Genomic DNA, 18,518 nt, shown 5'->3' with positions numbered 1-18,518 from the left:
CTGTTTTTACTTGGCTCCCCACGGAGGCCTGGCTTACAATACATCCGAAAAAACTACTGTTCTCACATCATGGTGGTGGCCAAACCTATGGAGAATACCTACCACTTGAGGAAGGAGAGCAAACACCTGCAATGTTGGGTAAAATACTGCAGTGAATTTGCAGTAACTATGTAATTGGAAACAACTAGGGGGCTTTTTAGCGGTGGATGCCTGGAGATACTTATTACTGGATCACAGGCAGTCTTAGAAATATTAGTAGACATTTATGAGAAGTGTTTGAATTTCGGTATACATTCCTGTACTTTGATTTGGAGGCTGCCAACAAATTTAGCACCTTTCCTATGTTTCCTAAAATCATCACTAGAAGTCAAATATGCCAATAAGAATACTTACCAAATGCCTATAAAATGTTTCAGGAGCATCTGGTGTTTACTTTCAATGATTCTGGAAGAATGGTTGACACATAGGGTGTCATATAAGACTAGAAAGTGGTTGCAGAAGGTGAAAACAAGGTTCAATGTATGATAAACACATGCAGTGATTGATATAAGCCCTGATAACAAAGATTACAAAGATTACTTTACTTAAATTCTTTACTTAGCTCAAACATAAAATATTTTTACTGGCCTATTATACTATCTCTTTGCCTGGTAGCTTTTGAGTCTCTTCTATTAAACATTTATTCAAAGAAAACATTTTTTAAACATTTACAAAATATATATACACCCCCTTAATTCCTGCTATCCCTAGCAACAGTCCTATATCTACTGAAGGAGTAGTAAGGAATGAGGAGGTGGAGCGGCCATGAGCTGGCTGTTCTGCAGACGTTCAGAGTAATTTCAGCTTGTGAGAGGGACTGACTGTGTACATCCCAGTACATGATGGGAATATACAAATCCTTTAGCACATAAATCAGTTCTCATTTTGTTATTTAAACTTTTTTTTAACTATTTGCCCAAAACTGAACCTAAAGGTAAGCAAAGGTAAGGAACCATAACTGAGCGTTCTATAGCTCATTACCTACATGACATATGCATTTAGAAAATAATCATCTTTGGGGCAAATTACATGTTCAAAAGGAACATTCTCATACCATGGGGTTACCTTTACACTGAAAGGGGTAACTGCTTGTTTTTGTCTTGGGCAGCGGTCGCCAACCAGTGGTCTGCGGATCAGAAAATTTTGGTGGCTCTGGCCGGTGCTCCCCCGAGCGCGGTAAACAGAAGGACTCCTCTGGTGGGGCACACTGGCCAGACCATGTCCCCCGTACAAATCCCAGGCTCAGGGAAGTGGGCAGGCTCAGATACGTGATGGGAGAGTGGGCGGGGTTCTAGCATCATGACGTCACTATGGGGGAGGGATCGGCCTCTTTGAGTGACACCTGGCTCCAGACGGTGCATGTAATTTTAGTGGTCCCAGGGACTGAAAAGCTTGGCAACTGCTGGTCTAGGGGTGTAGCAAATAGTGATTTTACTTACCCCACTGTTTGTTCCCTTGCAGGCCAGTGCACTCCAAAATCTGGATTGTGAACAAGGCATGCTTATCCTCCACCTATAACCATCTTTTATAGACAACTGACAACTTTCTGTCGCTGTCTCCCTCCTGCTGCTGCCGCTACAAATGGCCATACAAAAGACTACAAATGGCCATTTTATCACACATACATTGTGTCATCCACTATTTGTCACACAAAGTATAAGGAAAAAAAGAGAAAATAGTTTTATAAAAGTAAAACTTTTGATGATACATGGTGTGTAGCAAAATAAATGTAATTCAACTAAGGTTCATAACTGCATTATAAATATAATTATTAAACAAACCTTATACTTTCATTTAAGCTACAACTGACATGTAGAGATGTAGCACAGTGTACTCCTCCAACTTTCTATTTATTTTGCCTCTTTTGTTAAATCCTGTAACAATTATTATGCCAGAGGCTGACAGCCAACAGGTTGACATGTTTGGTACTAATGCTTCTAGAACTAATACTTTCACTCTAGACAAGTGGCTATCTATGTGACCTGACTTCCCGGCAGCTATTGTGTAAACTGCTTCTGGCAAATTAAAAACAGAACAGAACTGTATGTCACTAAAAGTGCCACTAGGGATAGGTAACAAAATGGGATATGCCTTTAACAAATGAAAAATAAATTACAAGGCATTGCAGTGCGGTGGAGAAGTTTGTCAAATGAAGTATAAAATTCACTCAACTAGAAACAGTAGAAAGGTATATTGCTTAGAAAATGTTCCCTGTCATCACAGGTTGGTAGCTATTCAGCAGTGAACATTGATAAGGCTTGCTTGGTTGAACAGCACATAATGCATTAGGAAGAAAATAAAGTATATGGATTAATGTATACAGATCTCAAGAGAGCCATTAATGTTTTACAACAGTTGGCCTGCCAGCACACTTGGTTTCTATGTACAGTGCTACAATAGGCATTTATATTCTAATAGACAATACATATTTTGTCTTTAGTGTTCTAGTCATTAATCAAATGGATACAACAATGATTTTAACATATTTTTCTGCATGGTAATGTAATGGAAAACTATTATTTTATTTCTATGCTATTACATCTGTTTTTTTAACATCTTTGTTGATAAAGTGGATATTATTAAGGATAGAGTCCAGCAGTTTCTACCTGTTGTCACGCTTGAGGAGACAGGACCACAAAGGGGTGCTAAAGCTTGAACAGAGGTGGTGTGAGCCCTGAGAAGGACCAAGGTGCAGAGTCTAAGCAGTAACCAGGTCTTCTCCAGAGCCTCTAGTGGTAAGGATGTTGCATTGCTGCTTACTGCCAGGTTGCAGTCGTTGGGCACACCAGGGTGGGCAGGAAGATGAACAGTACCAAATCACTAGACAAGAGAATTTTCAAGGAAGGTCAAGGCAGGCAGGAAGCAAGATAGGTCAAAAACAAGCCAGGGGCCAAGAACCAGAAATCCAGGTAATAGACACTGGTGACACGGGGGCCGCCGCAGAAACAGGAGACACTGGAAGCGACAGGAGGCACAGGTGACACGGGAGACACAGGAGCTAGCTAAATAGCCAGGGATAATTAAGAGGCTATTTCCTGATTGGCCGGCGGGATGGGTGAAACTGATAAGAATTGGGAGAGCAGGCACGCCCAGGGTCAGCATTGCCCTCATGCTCAGGAGAGAGGCGCCTGAGCTTTAGCGTGGAAGAGGTAAGTGTGACACCAGTCATACTTTTGACCCTTCTTACGGGTTTGATAACTGCTGGTCCATCTACTAAAATATTCTCTTGTTGGTCAAAAAATTAGATTACATTAAAATAACTGTTTTTACTTTCTCTTCCTTGCAATAAACTTTTTCTGTAATTAAAAGTAAAAACTGAAAAAAAACTTAATAAAAACCATAAACATGCTGACTGGTACCTCCATGGGTATATTATCCCCCCAATTTAATTGTTTTTGTTGTTAGTTACATATTGGTATTAATTTATTTTGTGTTTTTAATGGCTGAAAGATATTACATTAAAAAAACAAAAACATATTCTTCATTTGATGATCATTGATAATAACACTTTGATTTAATCCTCTTTGTATTTAATAATAAAAGAGAAAATATGGGGTAGAGGGCATGGAGGGTTTGGTGCTGGCAAGACTTAGGCTAGTACACATGTGCAACAATTGTCATTAGAAAACGAACGACAGATCGATGATTATTTACCAATATTTTGAACGATCATACAGTGCACAATTCTGTACATGCTGTAACGATATGAGCATTCAAAGATAATCAATCAATAATGTACACACAATAGATACGATTGTTTGAACGATGCAAGAAGTGACGTGTACTGGAGGAAGTGACGTACAAGAAATACCGGCTCTGAGTGATGCAAAAGAATATGTTCACGATATAAATATAAATATATATATATTTCGCTGTAGTGTGTTGCAACAAACGTTTGTTCATCACGCATGCGCATAACCATCCACAATCACTGCATGACCCTACACACTATAGATAGAGAACGATCATTGCCAGAATTGGATCCGCCAGGATGGTCATTCGTTTCTGGCGACATCCCTTGTTCATCGGCATCGTTATGTCCTTTTTTTGTTAACAATTATCAAACGGTCGTTAGTTATTAATTTCCAACAATAATTATTGCAGTTGTGTGTTCGTAGCCTTAGGTATAAGTCAATTTGAAGGTAATAAAAAAAAAAGAAGGTTTTAGTGAGTACAAAAGTTAACTAAAGTTAAACATGAGTTATGGATTTTTTTTGTTTTCTTTCTTTCTTTTTTCGCATTAACTAAGAACACTAGGGTTTGCTCTGAAATATATATATATATATATATATTTTTTTTTTACTTGTTTAAAATCAAGGAGGCGGCATTGAAAGTGGATTCTTTTTGAGATATTGACTTTGTGACACCTTGCAATATATTTTTCCATTAAAGTAAATTTCTCAGAAAACTTGTTATTGTATTGTTGATAATACATTTTGAACAACAACAACAATAATAATTGCTGCTGTTCCTATTACAACACAAGTTAAGTTGCAACAACTGTTCTCTGATGCTTTTAAATATGTTCCTGCAATAAACAATCAAAGGCCACAAAACAGGTTTAAAAAGCAAAAAACAAAAAACATATGACACCCCACCTAAATAACAATTTATTACAAATTTTGATACTGCACAACTTTTTCTTCAGGTGCTCTGCTTAATCTACAATGGAATGAAAGATCAAGATGCTGTGTGAAGACTTGGCAGAAGATTTACAGTAATTATTGGGACCAAACTCTGGTAGCATTAAAGTCCAAAGGCTAAACTTTTTTCTAATAAAGTAGTTAGGGTTAACCCAATGGGCCTGCTTTACGAAGGTTCTCCAAGACTGGAGAAGATAGACTTATCATGGGAGAATATGGGTGATCCAGCACACCTATAAAGCATTTGCTATTTGCTGGAAAATGCTTTAAATACTGGACCAAATGTATACCAGGTTGGCTGGATCACCCACGTTCTTTCATTAAAGTCTATCCTCTCCAGTATTGAAGAGGTTTAATAAATCAGGCCCACGATGTCAGTATGTTTTTGGCTTTTTGTGTCTATGCTGGGGAGGTTCAACCTCTTTATGTTTCTTAGTGACCATTGCTACTGAGAAAGAAAGTGATAAGAAGCCACCAGAACAGAAGCTAAGTGTAAATCAAATCAAACTTTATCTTCATTCATTTTGGGAAGATTTTTCCAAATAATCAATTGGTTAAACATATGTCTTAGAAGGTTCTGACATCTTACAAAGAAAAAAAGATTAATAAGATCAATAAAGAACAATAAAGCAAAGCAATGGAATTGACTTTGTGTTGGAATGCCACATTCATCTACAAGTAATTCTGTGCAGAAAATGTAAAGAAACGAATGACATGACTAAAAGTAACAGAAGAGCTTGAGGGAGGAATTTTCCTGACACTTTTAGGGCCCTATTTTTAAATATCTATGAGCTTATTTTTGTAAATTTTTTTATTTTCCCTGCCAGGTTCACCTCTCTCTCTTTGCTTACATTTTGCCCTTCAAATTCACCCATCGGAAATTTCATAAACTATCCCTAAAAGTAGCTAGGATTCTCTTTAGAGGCATTTTTACTGTCAGCTGACATTTTACCCTGTTGTCAAAAGGAAAGACAGAATTTTGTAGTTTTTATGGTTTAATTATCACCAAAATTGCTTGGGATGTCTGGTGGATAGGGATGAGCGGCGAATTCGTCTGTTCTCACTTACCGAAAATGTAACCGAGAACGGCCATTGTAAATTTACCAATTGAGATCAAATTTTATTAAAAAAATAAAATTGCGGACTGTGCTGATCAATGAATGCAGCCACGGTTGCATTTATTGATCATCCCAGTGTGGGATCCCCGGCACTAGAGGTTAATTGGGGACAAGTCTCCTCATTCAAAACCTCTAGTGCTCCCTTGATTGGCTAAGGAAAGGAAAATCCTGATGTCACTCAAGCGTTTTGAATGGGGAGACTTGTCCCCATTTAACCTCTAGTGCCGGGGATCCCGCACACAAGATTCCCAGGGCTGCATGAATGAATGCAGCCCTGGAAATCCTCCTGTACTGATGACTATAGGATTAATTAATCTGAATGTCCATTATTATCCCAATAGGTTATTCAAATGAATCTGTAGGACACAGAGTAAACTGCTGATAATAGATGGGGTTTAATTAGAGGAATAAGAAACTAAGAACATAATGGGGAAAAACATATTTAGATTAAAAATGTTTGTTTTTTGATAGAAACATGGGTAGGTAAGTTGTCATAAACCATCATCTTTGGAACATTGCAGAAATTCTTTGAAGAAAATGACATAAGGGGCATGGTAAATGGCTACGTGGAAAGCTATCAGTTTCACAAGGAAGGTCAGGAAGAGTGTTTTTTTCCCTGTTAAAGCAGATTAGATTGTTTTTATTTTAATTTGATTTTTTGTATGTTCCTTTAAAACTTACAGAACACCATTTAATAATTTAAGTAACTGTTTAATACAAGGTATACTGATAAACATGGCTTTGTGGACCATTCAGATCCATGCAGTCCAATGCAACTCGGTGCTTGGATCTGGCAAAGTTCTAAAATAAACCAAAGATCAAACATTTCCTATTAATGCCAACACGTCGTGTGATGCAACACGTGTACTTTAAGTGTGTTGCCTTGGGGTGCATTGGATTGCTACTGAAATTGAATCCTACTGTCAAAGAGTAGTATAAAAGTGATCATAATAGTAGTAATGAATACATTTTTTATCTACTACAAAATGGATGGAATTAATGAAAAAGAAAGATGATATGTGCCTCAAAATTAGCACCATATTGTCTCAACATGGTGCCTTTTCTGAGGTTGTAAAGCCTCCAAATGTGGCCTTAGATGTGTAAAATCCTCAGCTGAGTGTTCCTAAGTATAGAAGTCAAACAGCATATATAGTATATAAAAAAAATCTGTCTTCAGCAGCAATTTTTGATGTGTAAAATACACGTTACATAACCTGTTACAAGCTGCCTTTTTAAATTGTGACCATAATTAAGTAATCCTGTGATTCCACCCGCATTTAAAAATACTTTTGTGGGATGGAATTTTTTGGCAATGTGAAATATTAATAAAATGTGTTGCAAACTATTTTTGTACATTAACATCATTAAAAAACACACTTTTTTTTACACTACTAATACTTCCTGTTATAAAATGTCAATACTATTTAGAAAAAACATTTCATGAGTGCACAGAAATGTGAAAGGTGTATGGCATGGTACTGCAGTGTAAAATGTACACTTCAGCTTTTTTTGTTAATATCAGCCTTTAGATGCACAGGGAGCACAGCCTACCTGCTCAGTACTTCAGTTTTTCATCCAGGCAATGCTGTACTGCACCAGTCCACCCTATTCCCTTTTGTCGGTAATCTGGTGATGCTGGAACGCACCTGCTTTTGATGCTGGAACACCCTCCTTGCTGCCTCTCACATACAGAAAGCCTGATGTAAAAAAAAAATGTCACTACTAAAATGTTTCTCACAGCCATCAATCAGATTCAAATGTGCATGGAAATTTGAATGTGATTGGTGATGCAGAAAGCACATGTTTCAGGAAACACACCGACTGGCCCTGTTGGGTACTTGTGTGCGTTCTGGCTGCAGTGGATAACCAAGAACTCTGATAACGGTCCACTAAGTGAATGTCCTGATGGTTGGCCCAGGTGTAGTGTGATGGGAAGGGGATTGTTCTTTTATTAAAACTTATTGCAAATTGCATTTTTGGTGTGTGGAAATTGGCGGTAAAAAAGATGCTGACACGACTTGAATTTGTCAAACAGTGCGGCGGATTGTAGGATCTGTTGCCACACATGGCAGACAAGACAACAGCATAAAGTCATTGCTCAATAGTGAGCCCCCTATAACAAAAATAAAAGCCTTCACTGTAAAGTTTAGCCAAACGCTTTACTGTTCAGAATCCTATATAAAAACATACAGCTTAGGACGAGGGATTACTACGGATGCTCAGCTTAGTAAATTGTGATGTGGTTACGGCAATGGCATGGACTCTCTGGTGTCCTTCCCAGTGTTCCCTTCATAAAACTGCAGAAAACACTGAGTGGAGTCAGACAACTTTGACCATGCTCGCCCTGTTTATGTCAAACTTTCAAACAAATTCTTGCAAACATTCCGAAATAGGTTATCTTTTTGTATCTTAGGGGTTGGTATTTAAATTTGTAAAAGTGTTTAAAAATTAAACATTTTTGAACAATTGATTATTGCATCTGGTTGCAGTTTTAAAATCAAATAAGTATATTTTGAAAACAGAGGTGTATTGGATATTTGCTAACATCAAAAAATGTTGCATTTGTTTTAGGTAGTCTTGCATGCAGGGCGTTGTGATGTAATTATTTGGTGGCTAGGTTAGGACCTAAAGAGCAGTGTTTGCTAATATGACATATTGGCTGGGAGGATGGTAAATTGGCAAGGTGCATGTACACTTGAGTGGGTTCATTATGGATTTATTAGGGCATATATGTGGGTATTTGTTGCATATGTTCAAAAAGACACTTCATTAAGTGCAATCTTAAACAAAAAAAAGTTCAGATCAATGTAACAAAAACATTTAAATAGTACAGTCTAATTTGCTTTACCAGGGAAAACAGGGCTTAAACTGGTAGTTCAACAGTCTTATATTTTCAGAAAGCATTGAAACCTTTTTGGAATAATCCCGCTTTAGGATTTCATAATTAATATTATTCCCTATGTGGAGATTAAGTTTCTTGTTCCCTGTGTCTTCTGTGTTGACCTTAAAGTAAGCAGTTGAATTTGGCTTTTTATGTTTTTATATAATACAATTATATTTCTTCCTAAACTATTTTTTTCTTAGGGGTGAGTACACTCAGTAAATTTCCAAGTAAATAAGGTTCTTCTATCTCTTAATTTAATTACCCTTTATGCACTCCAGCCAGGAAATAAACATAATGGAACTCAAAAATTAAATAGTTAAGGCAAAAGTTTTCATAAAGTTTTGTCATTCTTTCTTACTACAGTTTGGCATTGCATAAAGTTACTAGATCTACAATCTTTAAGGTCTGGACAACCCCCTTATCCATCCAACACAAGTGATTCACAGGTGCTCTTTACTTCATGTAAGCAGGGGATGTCATAAGGCTTCCTTGCACCATGGGCAGTAACAGGCAGGGTAATCACTGACATTTTACTAGAACTTGAGGCCAAAGAAAGCGTGCAATTGTTTAGTCAGCAATACATGCTAGTTACTTAGAAAGATTCGTGTGATTGATCAGGATGGGAAGAAAATGTTCATTTTAAATGAAGGCAGGTTCATATTAACCAGACGTGCAGGGATCGGCCATGGAGTGAAATCATTTTTCTCTTGGTGAGTAAAATGCTAAATTGGTTGCATGCAGGTCCAATCCCTAGCAGAAAGAGATTCTTTACAATGTGGGTGAAGTAACCTGGCCAAAATGCAAAAATAAACATATATCAACATTTAAACTTCCGTTGCTATGTAACTGCTTGATCGTTCATCCAGTGTTTCTAGGTCAGCTTGTAATTTGCTGTCACATCAAATAGACTACATTACACTAGATTGACACAGCCTGTCTCTCTGCAATAAACCTGCCTGCTCATTTTTTTTTGTTTTGTAGGCTTAGTTCTGCTTCAGGATATTTTTTACCAAAACATTTAAAAAAAAAAAGAAAAAAAACAACCTGGTGTCAACTGTAGAACATTCTGCAGAGCAACAAGTAAACCACAAAAACCATTACATAATTTAACATGGCTACAAGAATTACAATAATGGCAGGAAGAATAATGATGATAACATAAAAATCTTTCTATATTCCCAATATTCCTAAGAAGTTCCAACAGAAAATGAAACAAAGGTCTGGCAGAACATATCAAATATATAGGATCCTATTAAAGTTTAGATTGAGGAGGAATGATAAAATAGAGGAACAATATTCATTAGGACAAAATCGTACAAAAACTCAAAAAGACACAGTATTTATAGATTGTATCCAACTACCTTGACTTTACCGAATTTGGCAAACCATCACTTACTAACATAAATTATTTTTATAAATGCAGTGATAAGTTAACTCAAGAATTGGATTCAGGCTGCCATGGAAGGTGGGGCAGATTGTTTTCCAACTCAGAATTATAAGCATAATAATAGAGAAGGTTCAATAGAGTTCTAATAGCTATAGTTGGTGCCAAAATTTTAACCGAACAGCCATTTCATAGGGGTCTATTTATAAATCCACAAATCTGACATTCGTTGACACATTCCCTAGTAGGGAATCAGTTACTGCCAATGAAACATATGGATCTTGAAGAGAATATTTAGTGAATGTTAGATTCACTGCTTTTTAAATAGACCCCATAGAGATAGTAGGTGGAAGATGAATGGAGATGAGATGAGGGACTGGAATAACACAATTCCACTAGAAAGAATCAATTGTAAGACAAGACTAAACAAATTGAAGAAAACCAGACTGAGGAAGCAAGTTTTGCCAACATGAGGATCAACTAGATGGAAAAACTCTAACGAGTTAAGGTGGTGTAAAATAAATCCTATGGATGGATTTGTACTGAAACGGTCTAGATACCTGGACTAACCAAAACCAGAGATTTAAAAAATGCTAAATGTCATCCCCATGTGGAAAATCAAAGGTCAAGACACATCTACAGGAACATAAGAAGGTGTTCGACTGAGAGCAGAAAAGCTTATGTACCCATGGACTATAGTTTACTGAGGGGATAGAATCGCAACAGATATATGACTGCAGAAACCTGAAGGGACATATACTTAGCTCCAAACTGAGCATGATGGACATTATGTATTAGGAAATACTGAAACAGATAATTGGTAACCATTTGGCATCCCCCAAAAGTAGCCAATCTGCCATCACACCCAATATCAAAGTGTTCACCCTGCTTGTTGGCCATATACCCGAATCAGGAATACACAGACACAGTTAAACACACTCTTTTGATCATCTATGTTTTTTTATCTAATATTTATGTAGGTGCTATCTTAAACAACTTATAATAATTTGCAAACATATCTAAAAAAGGCTTTTCATTAATGTCTTCTCCTTGTCATTACTTGTCATTACGTATTTGCACACTTCAAGGAAATGAATATAGGAAATTATACCTAGTTAGGGCTTATACTATATTTAGATATCAGGCTCTTTTGATCTGTTATGCAAATAGGCTTAAAAATGTTCTACTCTCTAATATATGTATTTTTCTATTAAAGGTCCATCTGTCATAAACCTAAATTTAGAGCACAGTTTACAGTATATGATTATAGGACACATTTTAGGACATTTTTTTTTTACAAAAACAAGTACAAACCTCGTAATGCAGAGGATCACAACACAGATAATAGCGATCTGAATAGTTCCAATCACTGCTGCTATTAAGACATACTGGAAGCGTACTGGGCCTGGGACCACATATAACACATTGAAGTCCTTTTTTTCACATTTTGAACCACTATATCCTGCATCACATCTGAAAAGACAAATACAATGTTTTATTAAAACATTTGTAATATATTTCATGTATTGTCATAAGTGGCAAATTATTGGTAAATCCAAAAAAGGCAAAAATATTATTGCTTACTTTGCAGAATCGATTATTACTACATCCCTACAAAGTCTTTAAATATGTGTTTATTATCCCTTAACACTTTTGACAAATATTATAAGGCTAATTCAACATGGCTCCCTATTCTACAAATGGCGATAAAACCACAACAACCTTAGGATCTAGAGAGAACAATGCAAGAAACTGTCTTCATCTAAACAAATGAAACTGCGTGGAGTACTGTGGCCTTATTATTTAAATCAAAAGTTGTATTTCTGGTATATTATGTTGTAGTCTTGATAAAACTATAATCAGGGCATTGGTGATAATGACCATTGCAATTTTTTGCATGATGAAAGTATTACTAACATATGTACGAGGGGTGCTGAGAAGTTCCTGGCTTTGCCCCCTTCTATATGAAATAGGAAAATGAGTGTGGGGGCATATGACAGCCTAATATCTTAGTATGTAACAGGTCTTTGCGATTCTTAAAACTGTTTTTTATTTTGGTGAGAAGCTGTGATGGCAGAGGCACAAGCAAGTTTCACGTCGTTGGAGTCATGAAGTTTTTGTTTCTCCAGGGAAAGGAAGGACACTTCTCCCCCAGTGTTTGTGACATCTCAGTGTGAATGTCCTTTGCTGACTTTCCCCGGAAAAACAAAAACTTCATGATGGCCCGTAATTCCAACAACGTGAAACTTGCTTGTGCCAGCTTCTCACCACAAGAAAAAACAGTTTTAAGAATAGCAAAGATTCTTGAGAGATTCTTGGGAGAAGAAAGACCTGATATTTGCACAGTTACATACTAGATATTAGGCTGTCATATGCTTCTCACTCATTTTTCTGTTTCATCTGGAAGGGGGCAAAGCCAGGAACTTTTCAGCACCTCCTCGTATACACAGAAAAAAGGGGGTGTTGCATATGATAGGAAATTCATAATAATTGGTATAGTAAACACTACCAACATAAACTATGCAATTTCCTAAACATAACATTTGACAAATATATGATTCAGTGGGTACCAGATCCATACCAACAGAACATTAGAACCAAAAAATTGTTAATATATAAAACCAACGTAAAAAAAACTGCAAAATAGCCAACAAATATCCTAAAATAGGTCAATCACTCCCAAGATATATACAGGACAAAAATTGCTCCCAGCTAAAAATATTCTCACTTCCCATTGCAAATTCTTCTTTTCCAACCTAAACCTTTTTGTTATATATTTTATTTTAAATAGGAATGTGGTCTCATGTTAGGTTTCTGTTGTTTGATATTCTCTTTGTTTTCTTAAAGAAAATTTGAGTGGAAGAACTTGAAGGATTTTCTGTTTTGAGAGACCGTTCTTAGGCTATAGGAGTAAATATCTTTAGGCTATTTTCTATTCTTGGTGAATTATACTAGATGCAACATATTAGAAGAACATTCACTCAAACGAAAAAAAAAAAGACATTTGATCCTTTTAGTGCAATAGTTGTCTCCCATGCACATCAAAGAGGTTTACTTCAAAGATCTTGGTGATCTTCAAAGAATATTTGTCAAATATTTCACTAACTAAATCCGGTTAACTTTTCTAGTTTCCTATCCTTAATAAATCTCATGTTGAGCTACATTGTGTGCATACATTTGATTACTTCTTTGATTTGCACAATCTCTGGTATGAATATATCATCAGGATGGTATATGCAGCTAAATGATCATGGAAGGAACACATGTCTTCTTTCTCCTCCTATTTGTTTAATTTGTAAATTGCAGAGCTAGTGTTGGCCATTCTGATTAGAAATCATAATATGCTCTAAAACCATGAACGTAAAATAAAAAACTTATGCAAATTGAAGTAAAGTAGATTTTCACTAATGGCTGCTCAGTCCTATTAGGGATGAATGAATATAAAACTTGCCAGGGTAGGGGAGGTTGGTATGGGGTGGTATATTCATTCCTAAGGTGTTCTCAGTACTTCTGTTCCACCACTTTTTCACTGTCAGGCTTTTCCCATCCCATTGACTGGACAGTAAAGGAAAAACAGTACAGGACTGAGCATTTCTCCTTGTTATATTGCTTTCTCCCCATATTGGCATGAATCTTCTCAGCACATAAAATGTCCCCTGTACAGGGTATTCAGGAAACTCATACTAAGTCTACTACTTGTATTCAAAAAATAGATTTATTATTGTATTTATGATTAAACAACAGCATTATGACGCACTTCTTATAGAGTTTATACAACCTAGCATATAGCTTTAAAGTTAAGTTTAATCCTAAATGTATTTCAAAAGTAAATACAACAAACTTTTAAACTTTAAAATATCACTAAAAAAAGTATAACAGCTATTACTGTGAAAAATAAAAGATTATAGTATTGTGTTATTCAACACCGTTATTATTACACATAGAACTTTCTTTTTTACATTTATATCCTCTGACATTTCCCAAAGCAAAAAGTCACACTGTTAAACATTTCAGAAAAAAACAATGCCACTGAAAGTAGCACAAACTGTAAGTTGTTGAATGCATATCACAAAAGCACCTACGTTAACATGAACTTTAAGACTTCCACAAAGTTTTCTAAAAGCATAACAGTTTCAGCTGTATTGTGGTTTTCTGTACAACTATTCACAGCATAAAAACACTTTCTTTGAATGTGGTAAATTTAATTACTTTAGGGGTTGCAGACATTATTGTGCTGAGACTTGCTAGACATGCCAGGGCTTTGCTTTTCTTTCTCTAGGACACTGAACTATGTACTTCTGAAGTTTTAATTCTTCAGTTTCCACAAATCATTATCTTTCTCTTATTTTACATAGTATAAATGTTTCTGTTATACAAATAATATATAAAGGTTGGCAATCGAAAATCCGGCCATCGATAATCCGGTTCTTTCAGTTTCCTGACATGAATTTCGGATTGCATTTTCAATACAGGGACTGCAGTACACTGTTTGGCCACTAATGTTTTGCTGGCGCTGTTCTGCAGAAACAGCTGTAGGGTCTTGCTTGCTAAACTAAATACACGTTGAGACGTCCCTGCTCCCTGGAACTGTGCCAGATGTCCGCTGTGCTGCGAGAGGTAGACTGGTCTGTGTGTAGGTAAGTATAAAAAAAAAACCTTGAATTTTCAAAAATCTGACACTCCTCAGGTCCCCAAGGTTGACAGATTTTTGAATGTCAACCTGTATAATATTATTTAGAAATAATTCTGGATCCTATGGAAATGAATAGTAATAAATACGGCAGTCCAATATAGGGCATTATCCGTTGTACAATATAACTCATGCTGAACAGCTATACTGTACATAGTAAAATAGTAAAAATGGTTTTACTAGGCATGCACACAGGGAAGTAAACTATGCATGTGTATGAGTTTATTTTGGTATTTTTACTTTCTATAAAAAACATAATGGGAAAATCAGATGCGGCACTGCCTTATTATCTTGTGATGCTGAGCATCAGGTGTGCAAAATTGTCTTTATGACTTCTGTTAAATGTTTCAAATCAGTTTGATGGCAACTTATTGTAAAAGTTTATCTAAATGAATCAGACACCTGCTACCACCATGTGTATATTCATGTTCCTTTGGATTTGTAACTTGGGTTGGCAAGCTGTGGATGGCGCTGGGCCAAGGTGGATGTTGGCCAGTCTCCTGAGCAGGAGCAGTAGCACAATAAATTGTTATGTGTGTCAGTTAGCCTATTTAGGTCAGCTGTTCAAAATAGTGATCAGAGTGGGGAGTGCATTTGCTGAATGAATGCCAAACACAGTAAGAAACTATATACCGGTGAGTAAGTGGTGAATCTGTTGGGGTTAGCCAGAGTGCAGACCCTTTAGTGCAGACTGAGCGTGCAGCCTAAAGCTTCAACTGCCAGGATGTAGTGATCAATTAACATTAAAATGTCCCAATTGGCTCAGTTGCTTCCTAGTACTGCCAAATTCCCACTCGCACCCAGCTGCTCAAGGCTGTTGTTTGTAAGAGCCAAATGTACTGAGGGGATTCAAAAACTCCCATTTAGTGCATAAGCATTCCCAACAGTTTTTGAATTGTTGTACTGTAGTAGGAATTTAAGCATTATAATAATATATTAAATGCCCATACATTGAGCCTGATTTATTAACGTTTTCGAAGGCTGGAGAGGATACACTTTCATTAGTGAACCTGGGTGATTCAGCAAACCTGGAATGGATTTACTAAAAACCATTTTCTATTTGTTAGCAAATGTTTTCAATCCATGATCTGATCCATTTCAGGTTTTTTGGATCACCCGGGTACACTGATGAAAGTGAATTCCCTCCAGCCTTGGAGAGCTTTACTAAATTAGGCACATTGTCTTAAAGATGCGTGTTTGTATGCATCTGTCATGTTTGTTTCTTTTGTTAGGCATTTATTTCACACTGAACTTCACACTGTCAAATCTGGTATCTTTGAGTTGTTTATTTTGTAAAGAAGGTAACAATTATAATAACAAATAAAATCTGTCTGAAATTATAACCAGTGACTCTTAAAGCTAGAAAAATATTGATATAACCCTCGGAATGCACCCTAAAAAAACACAACACTCAAATTCCTATCCTTATATCCACCTTTAGGTTTACTGCTATATACAATAGAGAAATGGAAATATTCTAGGGTTCGGTTTTCAAACAGAGTTAGGTAATTTTGCAAAGGTTGTAGTGAACTCCATTAAAGTCTATTGAAGGGCCAGTAATTAAGTTCTCACCATCTGTAGAGCCACTAAACAAGCTATTGGTATGATACAGAACAGTTAATATGATGAGCTAATATGATGACTGAAGCCCTAAAGCAGAAAACCCAAACCATTCCATTTCCACCACTGTTCTTCACAGTTGGTATAAGATGACTGAAGCCCTAAAGCAGAAAACCCAAACCATTCCATTTCCACCACTGTTCTTCACAGTTGGTATAAGGGTCTCACATTTTTGACAGTGAGTTACCTTTTCAATAAGGCCTAATTGGCACCTAATTTGGGGCACCTTATTCTACTTTCATAGATGTTAGTAACCGTAAGTGTGCACTTATTCTGAAGTGGTGGTAAATGTAAGGGTGTACTTACTTTTTCATGTAATGTTCCATGCTTTAAAGATACTGGAGGTTTTTTTCTGGAACCCATTGGAACTGAAGAATTGGCTTAGACTATCTATAAAGCATCCTCAACATTTCAAGTCCAATTAGAAATGGCTACTACTATTAGATATACTATGACATGGATGAATAAGAACTTTTACAAACAATTTAAAGTAAAATACATTTACCTGTAAGCATTGTATGAATAAAATTCACAATGTCTATTTTTAAATATTTTCACACAAGATTTACACAGCTTTCATCCATCTTTCTAATTAAATTTGTTTGAAAGCTAATCCTTATTGATGGTTGTGTGAAAACACAATTTCTATTAGGTATATATATTTCATGACTGTCAAAAATATTTAATAAAACAGAAGTTAGAGAATGTTCTAAAGGAGCTTAATTTTAGCTGCTGTAAAGTCTCCAAAACAATATTGTATGATATTGAAAACTAAAAGAACCCTTGGGAATATTAGATTCTGTTTCTAGTTCTGTGCAGCTATGTAGAGTAATAATAAGAATAGAAAAAAGAATTTTAAAGAAAAATCATATTTACATGACAGGGTATAATCATAAATGTATGAAAATAGAATATGGAGCTTTGTTTAGTCTATCAGGAACCTAAGCATCCAACAGTACATTACCTTGGAGAGCTGTGAAAGCCTATTATCATTGATGTGAATCCTGTTACTTCAGAAATATTATTTTTGCCAACATTCATGAGATATTTTTTTTATAGTTATGATTGTTTCGGGCGAAAATCCAACATGTGTGCAGTGGTCCCCCAACATTGTTCATTCATCGATTAGCCAGGGTAGACTGAAGACTGATTGGGAATGGCCAATGTGCTTTATTAAGATGGAGAGCACAATGGCACAATGGAAGATATACAAGCAACACGGCATAAAAAACATATTTAACATAAAAAGCACCCAATAAAATTGAGCCTTCCAACACCTGTTTCTTGAATTGCATATGAAATCCAAAAAGACTAAATGAAAATGTCTTGTGACCTGTGCTTCATCAACAAATATACACTGCAGATTTCAGGTATCATTTGTTTCACTTATAATATGCCTAAAAGTTGTCCCAAATTAGCCGCACATTAGAAGTCCACTGCAAGGTCATTTAGGACTTGCTGTATTTAGGCCATTCTACTAATCTAGGTGTAGCCCTCTTATTTCTAAGTTTAAAAAGACAGAGCTCATTAAACCCTTTCAAACAAGTCACATGATGCCCATTTTTATTTCTGTCTTATCTAATTCTTGTAATAAAAAGGAGAAAAACTGATGATTATCTAGAAAGAAGGAGACATCAGCTTTTGCTCTTCGATGGGTCCTTTCACCATGCTTTAGCAGTCTGGTATTTTCCAAGTGGCATGGATTAAAAAAAATTGTGAACAAACAAGTATTAACCCTTCCCTATAAAGTACTCTGGACCTTCTTCTCCAAACCTGTGCATCGGAACAGTTTGTGTGTTGTTTTTTACATATGACTATAGTAGGGACATTAGATTGTAAGCTCCTTTGGGGGACAGTTAGTGACATGACTATGGACTTTGTACAGCGCTGCATAATATGATGGCGCTATATAAATACTGTATAATAATAATAATAATAATAAATTGCATGAGTCTGTCACTTAAACTATTAGAGACTGCTGCTGTTTTTTTTCCCTTGCTGCTTGAAATTACCTTGTCCCTGCCTTGCAATGTAAAAGGAAATCTTCCCACTGTCCACCATGCTAATATACTGTGATCTGTGGATCTAGTAATTATAGAATGGTTTCTCTAAAGATGTGAAAAGTATTTCTTCCCCCTAT

The 18,518-nt window shown here is 36.2% G+C and overlaps 1 protein-coding gene across 2 annotated transcripts in view; it reads right to left on the bottom strand.

The window, feature by feature from the left end:
* TMEFF2 (transmembrane protein with EGF like and two follistatin like domains 2) overlaps positions 1-18,518 on the bottom strand; it is a 284,713-nt gene that overhangs the window by 7,082 nt on the left and 259,113 nt on the right. The window contains exons 9-10 of one of the 2 annotated variants that reach the window (XM_072418852.1): positions 11,383-11,541; positions 7,352-7,497 (exon numbers count right to left, since the gene is read on the bottom strand). In XM_072418852.1, coding sequence (XP_072274953.1) covers positions 7,356-7,497; positions 11,383-11,541 — 301 coding nt within the window. In that variant the 3' untranslated portion in view covers positions 7,352-7,355. The remainder of the gene's footprint in view (positions 1-7,351; positions 7,498-11,382; positions 11,542-18,518) is intronic. The other variant, XM_072418853.1, reaches the window with a different exon arrangement.

The sequence above is a fragment of the Pyxicephalus adspersus genome, chromosome 7 (assembly GCF_032062135.1).
Source record: "Pyxicephalus adspersus chromosome 7, UCB_Pads_2.0, whole genome shotgun sequence".
Classification (NCBI taxonomy): domain Eukaryota; kingdom Metazoa; phylum Chordata; class Amphibia; order Anura; family Pyxicephalidae; genus Pyxicephalus; species Pyxicephalus adspersus.
This window is presented reverse-complemented; position numbering and strand designations above follow the sequence as displayed.